General features: G+C 27.1%; 1 protein-coding gene across 1 annotated transcript in view; it reads left to right on the forward strand.

Annotated features, from left to right (window-relative positions):
• The window catches only part of LOC111685240 (zinc finger E-box-binding homeobox 1), a 73,940-nt gene extending 59,171 nt beyond the window's left edge, over positions 1 to 14,769 (forward strand). The window contains exon 3 of the mRNA XM_046951542.1: positions 12,073 to 14,769. Coding sequence (XP_046807498.1) covers positions 12,240 to 14,435 — 2,196 coding nt within the window. The 5' untranslated portion in view covers positions 12,073 to 12,239 and the 3' untranslated portion in view covers positions 14,436 to 14,769. The remainder of the gene's footprint in view (positions 1 to 12,072) is intronic.
• Positions 14,770 to 17,358: the final 2,589 nt, after the last annotated feature.

The following is a 17,358-nucleotide window of genomic DNA, read 5'->3' on the forward strand; positions in this document are numbered from 1 at the left end:
AGTTCAGTTCTAGTTCAGTTCTAGTTTAGTTCTAGTTCAGTTCTAGTTCAGTTCTAGTTCAGTTCTAGTTCAGTTCTAGTTCAGTTCTAGTTCAGTTCTAGCTCAGTTTAGTTCTAGTGCAGTTCTAGTTCAGAATTGAAAGAAAGAGTTGAAAAATTATATGTTGAAAGTTAATTGAGATGGCATTATTTTTTAAATGATTTTTTTATTAATATTTAAAAATGTTCAATTTAAAAAACGTTTTTTAACAAATGACTTATAAAATACAAAAACACCTGTTTCAATTTAACTTTACTTAGCGAACATGTCTTAAATTCTCCTCATTCATTATCAACTTGATACTATTTAGACGTTTTTCTTTCTGAAAAGGGTTCTTTTTTAATATCCAACATTTTCAGTCATAAAATTGTAATAATTTTGTCTGTGTGTAGAAAAAAAGAAGAGAAATAACAACTAAAATTTACTCTTTTGCATACAATGAACAAAATCTAACTTAAAGTAATAACAATATCTTAAAGCTAATCAAGAAACTCTAAAAGCTCTTATAAAACCGACTAAGCCAACAACGCACACAGAAAAATTGAAGGTGTCTGTTAGTCGGTCGGTCTGTACGTCTGTCTGTCTGTTCGTCTGACTGTGTTTGTATCGTTTTTTCAGTCCCTTGGCTTTTAGGAGTTTAAGCGCCTGCGCTTGTGTTAATAAGTTAAAGTTTTAAATTCTAGATCCTGTTTATAGTTATTTAATTTTCAATTTTTCTTTTAACTTTATTTCCTTGGCTATTGCAGCCCAGGAACATGCTAATCTTTTTTTATAGTTGTTTAGCACAACATCAGTAGCTAGTCCAAATAAGAAACTTTAGGTTTGGTTTCTATAGATATTGTTGTAAATGCTGCTTTTTTGTGTTTTGTTCTTCTGTTTAATTTAAAATAGTATAGTATTGTTAATAATTATGGCTTTAAAAGGTAAATATACTACTGAAAATAACAACAAAATATAGATCTATAAAATTGGAAAGCAAAAAGCTAAACTATGGTAACGGATGCTCTTGTCTGTGGATAAGGCTGAGTGTCTTGCCTCACAGCTACATACCTCTACCCCCTGCTCAATATTATTGAAATTATAACAGCCACAATGGCAGCAACAACTGCATCAATAAGAACAGCAGCAGCAACAGCAGATGACGACAGGATCATTTTCTTTTTGCTGTTGTTGTAGTTGTTCATGTTATAGTACAGCATTTGACTGAAAAAAAAATTGTATGTATATCGGTATAAATGTCTATATGTATTCTTGACTAAATTGTCTGTGATCACGCGATGCTTGGCCAACAATTGCTACTGTATAAAAATGTAAAAAAACTGCAGTTGTTCTTGCCATACTTTATAAAAATTCGTACATATAAATGTTTGTATGTTTGTGGCAATTGCCTGTTGCCGCTTTAATTCTATTTTTTGCGTTTTTTCGTATGAAAATTATTTGCAAACGGACGGAAGTTTTGAAAATGTATTTATAAGCCAACATTATTATTGCTTTTACACAATACATACAACAACAGCAACAACAAAATTAAAACCGATCGTTACCACCTCTGCCACCAACCAATTCATTCATTCATGTCTGTACAAAGTATGTTCGTATATATATATATTTTTTCTGTTGTAGCAGCAACCTGATGTTGCCTATTTTAGCTTGACCAACATACAACAATATAAAATGTGCATGTGATCAGCTTTCAGTGTCTAAAAGGTGTACAATTGAAAAAATAATTATATTTGACTAAGAAATGATTATGGCCACAAATTGCAAGGAAGACAGAAAGGAAAAAGACAGCAGCAACAACAGCAACAACATGTTGCATATAAATATAAATGTGTTACATGATTATAGTAAACACAACAACAAGTGCAGTTTTATGGTTATGGCAAAAACAATTACAATACCAAGAAGAGAGTCAGATAAAATGAGAGAGCTTTTATGTTGCATAGTTTTTTTTCTGTTAAGAGCTTGTTAAATTATAAAGTAAATTAAAAGGAAGTGTTGTATAATTAGAACATTTTTTGAAGAAAAAGCTTTTAACAAAGTAGCTTTTAAAAGTTTAGTAATAGCTTTAAGCTATTTAAGCTCTAAATTTTGATCTAAAGCTGTTTAAATACTACTGTTAAACGTATTTAATTTTAAGCATATATAAAACTTTATTAACGAAAGCTTTCATTATAGATAGTTTATTTTTAAATAAAGCTTTTTGGAAGCTTAAAAATACTTTCAGTCTAAAAGGTTTTCTAAAAGTTCTTGAATCTCTATCTATGTTTCCCTTACAAGAAAATATAAAAACTTTCTATAGCTTTTGATATAAAGTCTTTAAAAGCTTTTAAAATTCACTGAATTTAATAAATTCTATTTGTTTTAATAAAGTTCTTTTTATCTGTGTTTCTTTTATAAAACTTTAATAAACAAGCTTTACATATAAGCTTTATTTAAGCATTGGAAACTTAATAACTTTTAAACAGAATTATCTTATTTTCTCACATTTTTGCAAATGTTTTAGAAAAAAGCTTTGTGTTGATGTAAAGCTGTAAAAAGCTTTTATATAGTCATCTTCTATAAGATTTACAGATTCTTTTAAAATAGTTCTACAATCATTATATTTGTTAATTTTATAAACTTTCGATTTGTAAAAGCTTTTATATAGAGGTTTATTAATACATCAGAACTAAATCTACAAAAAAGCTTTGTTTGTACAATAACGTTTAGAAGAAAAAGCTTAATGCTGATGTAAAGCTCTAGAAAGTTTTCGTTTAGTCATATTTTATAAGAAAGCTTTAATAATTCTATTACTTCATCTTGGTTTTTAAAGCTTTTAGGAAATATTGTTGAATTATCTAGCTTTCAAAGATATGTTTTATTTTATAAGATAGAAAAAAAACTTTAAGCTTTATATTTATATAGCAAATACAGCTTTAATTAACTTTTTATTTTGAAAATTTACCAGATTAAAAGCTTTTTATAATATTGAGGAAAAAATTTGATTTTTAAGTAATTTACAAAAAAATATATTAAAATTTAGTTTTACTTAACAGAATTATTTATAATATCGCCCTTAAACATAAAACTAATTTCAAAGTTTTGATTTCATGTTAATTATACAAACATAACCTTCAAAAACCTTTAAAGGTCTGACAAAACATAAGCATCATTATCATTTTAGCCTAAAGCTAACAAAATTATAATGAATTTGTTTAAGAAAAAAAAGGAAAAAACCTACAAACATATTAATTTTAAAATTGTTAAACATTAAAAAGCAGGTGTGTTAGCAACATAAACTAAAGCTAATGGTTTAACTTGAAAAGCATTAAGAAAAAAAGAAAAGCTTTTCTTTGTAAACAAAAAGTTTTGAGCTTTTTACAGGATACTTTAAAGCGTATTAAAGCAATTACTTAAAATCTTTTTAACCTATAGCTTTTGTTATATCTTGACCCATTTTTTTTTTTCAAGTAACAAACAAAAACCACAATTAAGTCAACCATATAAATAATATACATATAAAAGTGTTTCCATTTTAAATACCTACAATTTACTATTTGCCACAACAAGGCGACAAAGTCTTAATTATTAATCTTGTAGAAACAATATAATAATAAAAAACCACAATAACAACAACAACGACAACAAATTCCACTTAATACAGTAAACAAATCATTAGTTGTTGAAACAAATACACAAACTCTCCAATAGACAAATATAATTATACAATATATAAAACAAATTCTACTAAAAACAAGTAATAAAAAAAAGTTAACTACATGAAGTAAAACAAAAAACTAATTTATAACATCCACCAACAAATCGTATTCGTAACGAGTCAACTGTTGTAATTCAACCAAATAAAAATTCTGTAAAACCAATTCAACCAACCAAATAGCCACAATTTTATTTTTCTAAATAAATGAGGCAATAGTTTATACAATTTACCACATTTATATATTTTTTCTTATTTTATTTATTTTAATGGGGGTCACAAAGGTTACATGTTAATTAAAGGTAATTTGAAATGTAATTTGAAATTTTTAAGTTTAGTTAGAAAATTGTAGTTATATTAAAGCTATAATTTAAATTATTATAACTGCTGATCTTATTGAATTAAGAAATTCCATAAAATTCAAAGTTAATAACAGGCGCCAAAATTTTAAAATAATATAAATACATTTTTTTTGTTCTTGTTTAATAACACATAAATTACACAATTTATTAATAAAAAAATTGCAAATAAATCATGAAATACTATAAATGAAAAACTATAAATTGTAAAAGTTTAACAGCTAATAAACTAACTGCAAACAAAGTGCTTTGAAAAAAAGCTTTTTTTCTAAAGTAAGAAATAAATTGTTTACAAAAAAAGCTTTATTTCGTGTGAGGGAGGAGTATAAGTACAACAATAGTTTTTTTGTGTTGTTCATTATAATTTAATATTTATGTATATTTGTTGGTTATTAACACTATTAAGCCTGTAGATAATTTAAAAATATTTTTACCCTCAATTTCATCAGCTTGAGTTATAGTTAAACTGGTAGTTATTTTTCCAGTTATGACAATTTTTATATGAGAAGAATATATCTTAAAGTTAAAAAATAACTAGACACAGTAAAAAAGGGCATAAATAGGATAAAGTACTTTTTGTAAAGTTTTAGAGAAATTTTAGGAAAAAGCTTTATTATTTTTTCAGCTGGAAAACCTTTTTATGAAACAAAAAATGTTTCTCTCTAAAAAGCTTTTGTATTTACTTAAGAAACTCTTCTCTACTGAATAAAGCTTTTTCTATTAGAAACACTTATATATAAAATATTATTTAAAAGCTTTTTTTATAAAATATACTTTTTATCAATAAATTGTTTTCTAAGAAAAATTTTTCTTTTGAGAAAGCTTTTTTGTACTAAACAAAGCATTTTTCTTTAAGCATTTATAAAACGATTAATTTTTTAAACCTACAATGATCTTTCTATTGAAAAAAGCTTATTTAAAAGAAGCTTTTTTGAAACATAATTTTTCTGTTAAAAACAACTATTTCTATTGAAAATAAGTTATTTTCTAAGGCCGATTTTTCTTTTAAAAAGCTTTTTGGACTTATCAAAGCATTTTTATTTAAGCAGATTTAAAACGCATTAAACAAACAATACTTTTTCTATTGAAAAGAGTTTTATTAAAAAAGTTTTTTTTAAAAACTTTTTCTATTGAAAATAATTTTTTTTCTACTAAAAACAGATTTTGCTTCTAAGCAACACTTTTTTATTGAAAAGAGCATTAATTTTTAAAAAAGAGCTTTTTCTATCAAACAAAACACTTTCTATTGACATTGAAAAAAAGCTTTTTTCAAAAAAATAGTTTTACAAAAATAAATTTTTTTTAAAAAGCTTCATTGTATTAAACAAAGCATTTCTTTAACGCTTTATTCTTTAAGAAAACAATACTGTTTCCATTGAAAACAGCTTTTTTTAAACTTGTTTTCTAAAAAAAAAACATTTTTTCATTTCAAAACCTTTTTTTGAACTAAACAAAGCATTTTTCATTAAACAGATTGAAAACGTTTAATTCTTTAAACTAATAAAACTTTTTTTTATTAAAAAGAGCTTTATTTAAAAAAAAAACTTTTTTGAAAAAGGAACTTTTTCTATTAATAAAACTTTTTCTTTTGAAAATAATATCTATATATTAAAAACAGATTTTGCTACTAAGCAAAAAATACTCTTTCTATTGAAAAGAGCTTTTTTTTAAAAACACTTCTTAAAAAGAGTTGTTTAAAAAAGAGCTGTTTCTATTAGAAATATTCTCTTTCTACTATAAATAGCTTTTACTACTAAAAAGCTTTTTTTGCCGAAACAAATATTTTCCCTAACTTTTTATACTGAAAAGGGTTTTTTATAAAAAGAAATAAGAGCTTTTTTGCTTGAAGAAAAGGGCATTTTCTATAAAAATAATCTCTTTTTATTAAAAACAGCTTTTACTTAAAAAAAGCTTTTCACCTAAACAATTATTTGCTTATTGAAGAAATCTTTTTTGCTAAAAGTTCTAGTGCTTTTAGATTTTTTTCTTAAGTTTGGAAAATTTTCATAAAAAATGATTTTTTATAAGAAAAATGAAAATGTTACTTTTTATCAAATAAAAGTGCATTATTATATAAAAATAACATCAAATAACAAAAAGTACTATTTTAAAAAAAAGTACCAAATATATGAAATTTTCTTGCTTTTTTAGATACTTTTCTATAGTAAGTTATGATTTGCTGACTAACAGCTCTATTGTTAAAAAGTACTTCCTTTAAAAGTTTTAAAAATTAGTTTTTTGGTACAATGAAATTCTGCAATTTTTTTTAATAAAGTAATAAAGTACTTTTTTGAAAAAGTACCATTTGGTACATTTAAAAATTATATTAAAATTTGGATATAAATGCATTCTTAATAATACTAAATAATATTTAAGAAATAATTGCTAAAACCTTTATTACTTTTATATATATTTAAAAAAGTACTTTGGTACTTTTTATAAAATTTTATATTTTTTTTAATTAATTGGAAATTTTAATTTCCTTATTATTAGCTTTTTGTATTAATTATAAAATATTTAATTCATGTAAAAACAATTTTTCTTAAAATCATTAACAAACCCAACCTGGTTAATATAGTGTTAATTTTTGTATACATTATTATTGTTGTTTACTTAACTCTTTTGTTAAAGCTGAACAAAAGGCAACAGCCAACAACACCAACAAAAAAACACACAACAATAAAGTAAAACTAAACGTTGATTGGTTGTTAATTTTATTTCAACATTTGCTGCTGATGATGAAGTACACAGCAGAATAACAAATAGTGTGGGAGGGATTGTTTTTGGTTGGTTTTACTTTAAAAAAAAAAAGGGGGAATCATATCACTTTTACCCCTCTTAATATTATTAAATATGTAATACAATAAATGTTTTATTAGCCATTTTTTTCTTAATTTTTTTTTTCTATACAATATACACAAACATTACTACAGAGTTAATGAATGTGAGTCGGACTATTGTCATAAGTAACACTTGAGCGATTTTATGTCATGTTTATTATCAACGCCACCATCAAGGTATTTAAAAATAGTTAATAATTCTGTATGGCTTTTATTAATAGAGTTTTTAATTTTTAAATGTTTGTTTTTTATTTTTAAATGAAATAAACAATACATAAAAAAATGAAGGAGCACATAAAGTAATAAAGTTTTGTTTATTACATTTTTATAATTAAAGATAAAAATTAAATGATAACAAATTGTTGTTAACAACCATAAAATTGTGGCGAAAAAAAAAACGGAAAGACAGACAGTAGTTAAACATAAAACGTTAATGAAAAATAGGGTCAGATTTTTATACAATAATAAAAATTGCATTTTAGCTTTAAGCTAAGACACCTTTACTTATATCAATAAACTTTTCCTATTTATTTTCAACATAAATTTTCATTTTAGTTAATTGAACATAACATTTGAAGTGTGTGTGTGTGTTACATTTGTTTAAGAATCATCTTTTATTTTTTTTAGAAAATTTATATACTCACTGATTATAACAACAAGCAAACAATTTGTTAAGTCTGTTGGATTTTGTTGCATTTGTATTTTATTATTGGTTTTTATTGCACGCACGATTGATCGCCCACACGCTTGTTTTATTATTTTGCACTAAAAACGATAAAGAAAGTCAAACCAAATTGTTGTCGCCGTATTTATTTGTTAAATAACAACAATTTTTGGTACATTTGTGACAACCGCATACATTCATATATTTGTACTGTTTATTAGCTAATGGTTGAAAACAAAAAAGACACGTGAAATCCAGTGATAAAATGGGAAAATTTATGTTTTGTGGAGACGAAAAAAGTACTTTTTTGCGAAAAAATAAAATTAAAAAAAAAAAAAGTAAAGTACTTTTAGCTAAAAAGCACTATTTTTAGATAAAATAAGTTATTTCTGAAAAAATAGATCTAAAATATTATATTCATTTTTTTCAGATCTAAATCAGTTTTAGTTCCGTTCTAGTTGAGTTGTAGTTCAGTACTAGTTCATTTCTAGTTCAGTTGTAGTTCAGTTGTAGTTCAGTTCTAGTTCAGTTCTAGTTCAGTTCTAGTTCAGTTCTAGTTCAGTTCTAGTTCAGTTCTAGTTCAGTTCTAGTTCAGTTCTAGTTCAGTTCTAGTTCAGTTCTAGTTCAGTTCTAGTTCAGTTCTAGTTCAGTTCTAGTTCAGTTCTAGTTCAGTTCTAGTTTAGTTCTAGTTCAGTTCTAGTTAAGTTCTAGTTCAGTTCTAGTACAGTTCTTCACTTTTAAAGTTTATAATTTTAGAATCTTGAAATTGAGTACCTTTTTCCTCCCCTTTTTACATTCAAAACCATCTCTTATACATTTACTGGTTAGTTAGTTGTTTAATACATGTTTTTTCTGGTCTTGTGCTTGACTGTGTATTTTATTATTTTTTAAGCAGACATTGCTTAAATAAATATTTATTTTTCTGCATTGAATACATGTATTGGTACTGTTTCTGTATATGTATGTATGTACTGTTTTCCATTATTTATTTAACACTTATTTTATGTTCAGTCACTTAAATTGTGTGGTCACACAAATTCCTTTATTAATTGTCAAGATATGTATTTATTTAAAAATAATAAAATACAAGTTTAAAAATAATTTGTCAGTTTTCAAAAATATAATAATAAATAAGTCTGTAAATATAGTTGAATTTTGGCTCCAAAAAAAGAAATTCCTTGAATTTTTTTTTTTTTAATTTAATTTAAAAAGAGGGTTGCTTATCATCAGTTTTTTCTTTGCAAAATATGTTTTTTTTTCGCCTGTCCCTTGTCTCGTTATTGTTAAAATTAAGTACTTTATGACACATTAAATATTATCCACTTAACTTATATAAAAATAAAAAAACAAACTTATGAATAGTTGTCTGCTACAGTCCGGCCTTTTATATTCCCTTAGGAAACACCCCATCTCTAGAATCTACAACCCAGTTATGATGTTTGCAAACACACAAAAAAAAAATCACGCTATTTTTTATATTTTGGGGTTTCGGGGTCCTTGTAAAATATTTTGTATTCAAGTTCTTTGTTATAATTTTTTTGGTGGGTTATAAACTGTTAACATAATTATGAAAAATTAACAGCTTTACATTGTGTTGAGCGAAAAATCTAGGAAATAAAAACTGTATATAAATGAAATAAATTTCAACACTAACCAGAACATAATTATCGCAATTTTTCATAAAAGTTTTTTCTTGCTGTTTCTGCTTTTTTGCTTTATGTTTTGTAGTATTTAAAATAAAGATTTTTTTGTGAATAAAATTTATGACTTTTGCATGTAAGAGAAATAGTGTAAAAAAGACATAAATATTTTTAAATAATTATTGTAATTACAAAGTTTTTTTAGGGAAAATTTTAAGTAGAGGAAATGTTTTGAAGAAAAGCTAAAAAAATTAAGAGAAAAACAAGTTAGTGTGCACCACTATATATCAGGAGTCCCAAGAGAGTTCTAGTTCAGTTCTATTTCAGTTCTAGTTCAGTTCTAGTTCAGTTCTAGTTCAGTTCTAGTTCAGTTCTAGTTCAGTTCTAGTTCAGTTCTAGTTCAGTTCTATTTCAGTTCTAGTTCAGTTCTAGTTCAGTTCTAGTTCAGTTCTAGTTCAGTTCTAGTTCAGTTCTAGTAGAGTTCTAGTTCAGTTCTAGTTCAGTTCTAGTTCAGTTCTAGTTCAGTTCTAGTTCAGTTCTAGTTCAGTTCTAGTTCAGTTCTAGTTCAGTTCTAGTTCAGTTCTAGTTCAGTTCTAGTTCAGTTCTAGTTCAGTTCTAGTTCAGTTCTAGTTCAGTTCTAGTTCAGTTCTAGTTCAGTTCTAGTTCAGTTCTAGTTCAGTTCTAGTTTAGTTCTAGTTCAGTTCTGGTTAAGTTCTAGTTCAATTCTAGTTGAGTTCATGTTCAAGAGAGTTTACAAAAGCGCTCTTTGTATAAATACAGCTTCTGGTAGTTCACTGTATTAAAGCTCTTATATAAATAAGCTTTTATAAAATAAAGTGCTTTAAACGGTACAAGTATAACATTTTATTTATATCCTTTTAAACAGATACCAAGTGTTTAAACAAATTTAAAGTTCTTTTAATCAAATCCTTATTATCAAAGTCATTGCAAATAAATTTACTCCTTTAACTGCAACAAAAATTACCTAGCAGTCAGTTATTAAGCCATCTCCTACAAAATCAACAACATTTTCCTTTTTAACTAAACATTCAATCTAAATAAAGCAAAAAAAAAGAAATTCTCTACCGAAACCAATCTAGGAAATACAGCAGACACTTTAAGGTTAAAATAGTCATTTAAACAAATATCAACACCTCAATATCACAAACTAACAACAACAGCTTGGGATAACAAGGATAAAGAGACCTTTAATCCAAAGTCTATGAATGGTATGGGTATTTACGAGGCAATTGTGTCGAGTAAGTACAAGTAACACATCCTTAGGCCACTTAATGTTTACTCTAGTATAATATTTGTTAAACTAGCGTGCTACACTTGCTGTTATTTTTCGTGTTTTATAGTAGCCAAAAGGAAGGCTGCTACTGCTACTGCTACTGCGACTGCTGCTGTTGAATGCATATTTAGTGATGTGGAAAATAATATAAAAGCTTAAAGGAATGTGTCTATATAGAGTCTACACTTTTATTAGGTTGCTGTTGTTGTCGTTTGCTAGTTGTTTGCTTTTTTAAAGGATAATCAGAAAGGAAACAATTCACATATATCAAATAAGGATAAGCGCAATGCAGTAAAAACAACAAACCTCCTACTAATATAAAAATAAAGAAAATTTTTATTATTTAAGTTTGCTAAAGAAAATTAAGATTTATATTAAAGGTTTTAATAAGAGAGAAATTCAAGGAAAGAGTATATTAGCAGGACAAGTGTTGTAGCTGATATTAATAAGCTAAAGCTTTAATAAGCTTTATATAATTATAATTCTTTAATAAGGCATAAGTTAAACTTTTTAGTGACTTTTAGGGTATGATATTGTTGTTTTAAATACTTAATTGGTTCCGAAGTTTAAGAAAAAGAGAGGACTTAAATGAACTTTAAAGCTTTACAGAGATATTAGGTAAACTTGCTTTTATAGCAAAGCTCTGGAAATTACTATATCAAGTATAAGTTCGAGCTTTTTAAGTAGCTTTGATTATAGTAATAAAAAAGGAGGGGGAGTTTTAAAATAAAAAAAAAACTTATAATAACATGTTTATTATAAATGTTTCATTTAATTTAGTCTATGAGTGTCAAAAGCGTTCCTTTAACATAACAGTAAAGAAGACAGTAATAGATTTTTGAGACAAGTATAAAACAACGTTAACGTTTTAATTAAAAATCTACAAAAAATTTAATTCCCCACTATTTTTTGCTTCAATTTTAAAATTTTCTATATAAAAAACTATAACATTCATTATTGCTCTCCCAAAAAAACAAGGACATAAACTTAGAGCCTCATAAAATTTAGTATTATAGAGTTTTTTGTTTATATTTCTGTTTCGTGAAACAAAACTGAAACCATATAAAATCCTATCAAGAGAATCAACGCAGCGTAAACATTCTGGGAAAAAAACTGCCAGCAGTTGTTCTTATTGCGACACTAAACCAAGTTAGAAACAGCCAACCAATGTGTCAAGAGGGTCAACAAAAAAAAATGATTTTAGTTCTTTTATTTAAGGCCATTGAGGATGCCAAAAACTAAATAATATTGTTTTTTTTTTAATTTTTTCTAAAACGGAAACAAATGTCTTTCTATGTGTGATAAAGTTTATGATGGTGTATAGCAGCAGTCACAATAAACATAAATCTTTGACATAAAGGAAATGCTTGAATGATCTGTTTTATAAGGGGAATGAAATAAATAAAAAGGTTTTTTTTGGTAAATTTTGGCATAGAATATAAGTTTTTATAAAAAAGTTTAAATAAAATAATGTTGAAGTTACAAAAAAATTCTTAAATATAAATATATAACAAATTTTTCTTTTTCTTCTCTTTGCAGTTAAAAAAAACTCTCAAGAAAACCAAAACATATATACTATCATTCAGCACTTAGTTCTAAATCCTCACTTTTGGAAAAGAAAAGCTTTTAAGAAAAAAAAAAACTTTTTAAATCCAAACACCTTAACACCCCCCTAAAACTACGATTTGTTTAAAAACTGTGACCTAATGACTATGGCCGAAGGTACTGACCCCATGGGGCATCATGCAACATCTCATCATCATCACCACCAACAGCATCAGCAACATCTGCAGCAGCAACAAAATCATTATCAACAAGCCCAACATTTGGCCCATCAACAGCAGCAGCAGTCACACCATTATCCACCCTACACACACCTGCCCTATGGTTTGCCCCATAATTTGGCCTTGAGTCTGCAGCAACAAGCGGCGGCAGCAGCAGCTGTTGCAGCCTCAGCGGCCGCCCAAGCCAATGAGCATAATAACAATAACTTAACAGCGGAAAATGTTAGAGAGAACAACAACAACAATAATAATACAACAAATATGCCCTGGAAGCAGAGGAAACGTAAACGTCTATCGGCGGTTTTAGATAAACTACACAATAATAGTGTAAATCATAACATGGAGGTGGACACTGAAGATCAGGATTCCGAGAAATCCAGTCTGACAAAAGAGGCTAATAATAATCACAATGAAAGTAAGTCCTCCTCCTCTACCAAACGCTCTAGTTATAGTGGTGATGAAGAAGCTGATTCGGTAGAGGAAATGTCTATTGGAGATAATGATGAAAGTCCTAGAATAAGTCTAAGTCCTGTTAATCATAATAACAACAACAACAATAATAACAACAACAATATAATGGATACTAATTTACCTGCGGCGAAATTCATTAAAACTGAAGAACCTCAAAATCCCCTGACAGTAGACATTAAGACTGAGTCACATATGTCAAGTCCCTACGATCGTTATTTTCCCATACCCTCACCCCTGTTTGGTTACTATTTGCACACCAAATATCTCAATGAAGTATTTCGACGGAGACAAGATCTCTATACCTCGCCAATGCAACATACACCCTCCTCTATAGCCTCATCACAAATGGATGAAACGTCACCGAATGCCAAGGAAATGAAAGAGTTAAAAATGGAAAGATCTCATCAGGGTGAATTTACGGCAACAGCTGCCAGCATGTCACCGTCTCATAGTGTAGCCATGGCTTTGCCTTCACCGCCACGCAGCGAGACCTCTATAAGTGAGACTATGTCGGCTAATACCTCGGATCCGAATATAATGCCACCACCTCAGGATAGACCTTTGGATTTGTCGGTGCGTAGTGGTGGTAATACACCCACAGGAGAGTTGATGACACAAACTGCCGGAGGTGGAGGAGGAGCTGCTGGAGCTAGCTGTAATCCTGCTAAGAAGTATAAGTCTACATCACCTTTGCCAGCCACCACCATGATGTTGCCGCCCAGCCAACAACCGATCTCAGCTTCGTTGTCGCCCAGTAGTTGTAACAATAGTTCATCTACTGGTACGTCTACTACTACAACCACCATATCTTCAGCTCCTGTTTCTCCTTATGGCGGTCAAATGTCTCATGCCGTGGCGGCAGCTCATGCTCATGCTGCTGCAGCAGCTGCGGCTGCTATGATTAAAATGGAAATGCCCATGCATCCCTTACATCCTCATGCTCCTACAACCACAGTCGGAGTGCCGGTTATTAAGGGAGATGTAGCATCTCCTACTACTAAAGAATCTGTAGCCTGGCGTTATAATTTAGATGTTTCGCCGGTGGTAGAGGAAATGCCTCCCGGTTCAGATGTGGCCTATGTTTGCCCTGTTTGTGGACAAATGTTTTCTTTGCACGATCGTTTGGCCAAACATATGGCTTCCAGGCACAAATCACGTAATCCCTCTAACGACATAGCCAAAGCTTATTCATGTGAAGTGTGTAATCGTTCGTTTGCTCGTTCCGATATGCTAACACGTCACATGCGCTTGCATACTGGTGTTAAACCCTACACCTGCAAAGTCTGCGGTCAAGTATTCTCACGTTCTGATCATTTATCTACACATCAACGTACTCACACTGGAGAGAAGCCCTACAAATGTCCTCAGTGTCCATATGCTGCATGTAGGCGTGACATGATTACCCGACACATGCGCACCCATACACGCTACGAGTCTCAACAGCAAAGACAGCAACAACAACAACAACAACAACAGCAAGGAGCAGCAGGCGGACATCAAGAGAATAAACCTACACTACCCATATTGGCCGATATGAAAATGAATATACCCATGCTGTTGAAATCGGAGGATTATACACGTAATTCACCATTGAATCATACAATTGGTGCTTCAATGCCGATCGTAGTGAAAACAGAGAGTGCCTAGTTAAGCGCTCACAGCTTATGGTATGTTAACTCTCACAGCTTTCCGTTTAAAGAAAGCTTTTACTCTTTGAAATGATATTAAGTTAAAAGATCGAAAAAATGAGATTAATTTTTTAGAAACTCTCTTTTTAATAGAAAAGCAGCCTAAAACTTGCCAATTTAGTTAAAATTTAATTTAAAACTTTAAAGACAAAAGTTTATTACAAAACAATTAAAAAAAGACATTATTATAAAAGCACAAAGGAGAAGAGTAGCTTTTTAAGTTTTATGTAGGTTATACGATTTTTTTTTATATATATTAATTACAAAAAAAAAAAAAAACTAATTTAATTTAACACAACAAATTAAGCAAGACAAATTAATTGATAATCTCTCTGCCAAGACTGAGTCTAAGTTTAAAAAAATTACTAACCCTTTTAAATGCAAACAAACAAATAAACCCACAAAACTAAAATAGTTTAGCAAAAGCTTTAAACAAAAAGCTTTTTTTTTCTGTTTTCTTTAAACAAAACAAAAAGAGTAGTAAAATTGTTGTTAAAGCTTTTTGTTTTAGAAGTATTTTGCCCATAAATTAAACAATTTACTTTTTTTGCATAGTATTAATTTTTTTTTTTAATAATCATAAATAAAAACTACTAAAGCATTTGTTAGTTAATAGTTGTATTATTTTTAAGTTAATTATACTATTTTTTTAATTATTATTATTAATATTAATTGTTAATTTTATTATAACATTATATTTTTTAATTATTTAAAACAAAAACTAAAGCAAAACAAACAAACAAACAAACCAACCATTAAATTATATATTTTTAAAATTTAATATTAATCTTAATAATTTATTTATTTTTTTTATATAAAAAAAATTAATTTTAATTAAACCAAGAATTCTCCCTAGGGCTCAAAATTGTTATAAAACTTTTCAGCAAATTTAAAAAATTTTCTATTTTTTCAAAAAAAAATTTCTTGTTTTTAAAAAAATTTCTAAAATTTTTTTTGTTTTTGTCTAATTATTATTTTTTTAATTTGTTTTTTTCTTTTTTATTAAAACTTTTAGTTAATTTTTTTTAATTTCATTAAATGAATTAAATTTTTTTGTTTATTTTTTTTTTCTTAATTTTCTGTTTTTTTTGCAAATTTTTTAAAAAAATTTAAAAACCTTTTTTCTTGTTTAGTTTTTTATTTCAAACCATTCCCTGCTAAAAAAAATTGTTAATTTTATATATGTTTTTCCAAAATAATTCCCTCATTATGTAGTTTTAGTTTAATTGTTTCAATTAACAATTGTTACTGTTACACTCTGCTAAAAGTTAAACCTTAAACCCTAAACCTGTTATATTCCTATTATTAACATTTTTATAACTATTATTATTATTATTAATAATAATTTCTTTTAACTATTTAAATTTGCTTTTATTGTTCTTAATTTAAGCTGTTATTTATTCTCTTTCCCTGTTTACTATTACTCTTTATTATTACTTTTTTTTTACATGTTTTTACCAAACCGAAGGACCATTTAGTTTGATTTATTTTCTATTTAAGTTATTGTCTTTGTGAAAATGAATTTTATTATTAAATATTTAATTTTTAATTATTTATATTAATTGGTTATGATTAGTTTGTAATTTTTTTATTATAATTATGTATTTTTTTTTTTAATAAATTGTCAAAGAAAATAAAAAAAAATAAATTGAAAGAATAAATAAATAAAATGAAATGAATTTTGCATTTGAAAAGAAAAGTAAACTTTTTTTGTGTTTTTCTTTATTATTTGAGGTTTATTTTGAAAATTTCTTCTGTTGTTCTTATTTGATATTTTAACTTACAAAAGGAAATTATTTCCGATAAATGCTTTATTTTTTAATCCAAATCTGAAGAGCTTTAAATATTAAAAGCTTGGACAGTATTACTATTTGGCTTCTGTGTTAGATGTTTTGTTCTGTACTATCAATATAAATTATTATTTTTTTATACAAAATTTCGAGAATATTCAATTTTTATAAAAAAGTTTGGATTAAATTTAATTTTATTAAACCTTTTTTAAATTCTCTTTTTATAGAAAATTTTTTATATATTTAAATTTTTTAAAAAAGTTTTTGAAAAAATGAATTTTTTTATAGAAATATTTTTTTAGAAAAAAAAAAATTTTTTATTGGGATATATTTTCTTAAAATTATCTTTTCTAGAGAAAGATAAATTAAAAAAATCTTAAAAAATTTTATTCTTTTAACAAATTTTCATTTTATAGATCATTTTATATAGAAAATTTATAGATTTTCTTTTTAAAAAAATTTTAATCAAATTCTTGTTTTAAAGAACATTTTTGACAAAATCCTCTTTTAATAGAAAATTCAAAAAAAAATATTTTTTTCTTAAATAATACACTAGCTTTACTCAGTTTGCTGTGCTGCTCTAAAAGTTATAAACAAAAGTTTTTATAACTTTTGTTTAAAGTCTAATAGATTCTAAGAGTACTTTATATACATAATGACATGCCATTCACATTAATTTGTATTTAATTTATAGTGGATTGAAAGTCGGCTCATTTTTGTCTAAATGATTCATGTGAACATGTCGTAGTTTTCCATGTAAATCTTAATGATTCTATCTCTCATAGTTTTTTCGATATACAAATGCTTCTATTTAATTTCAGGTGCGAAGCCCCCTTGATGAAAGTCCCGCCTTTTTTCTCAAAATATATTTTTTATATGGGGGTGCGCCATACCAGTCTGCTGCTAGTCCGTCCATTTTTTGTCCCAAATTATCGCATCGACATTAAAGTTGTTCTGGCAAAATTTAAGGATTTGATTTCATTGTAGGACTATTAAGCCATATGACTTTACCACAAACTTTATTTTGAAAAAGTGGAAAAGGTGTTTTCGAAGGATATCGCAGGATATTACCCTTTTTAGCATGTAGTAACA

The sequence above is a fragment of the Lucilia cuprina genome, chromosome 5, assembly GCF_022045245.1.
Source record: "Lucilia cuprina isolate Lc7/37 chromosome 5, ASM2204524v1, whole genome shotgun sequence".
In the NCBI taxonomy this organism is placed as follows: Eukaryota; Metazoa; Arthropoda; class Insecta; order Diptera; family Calliphoridae; genus Lucilia; species Lucilia cuprina.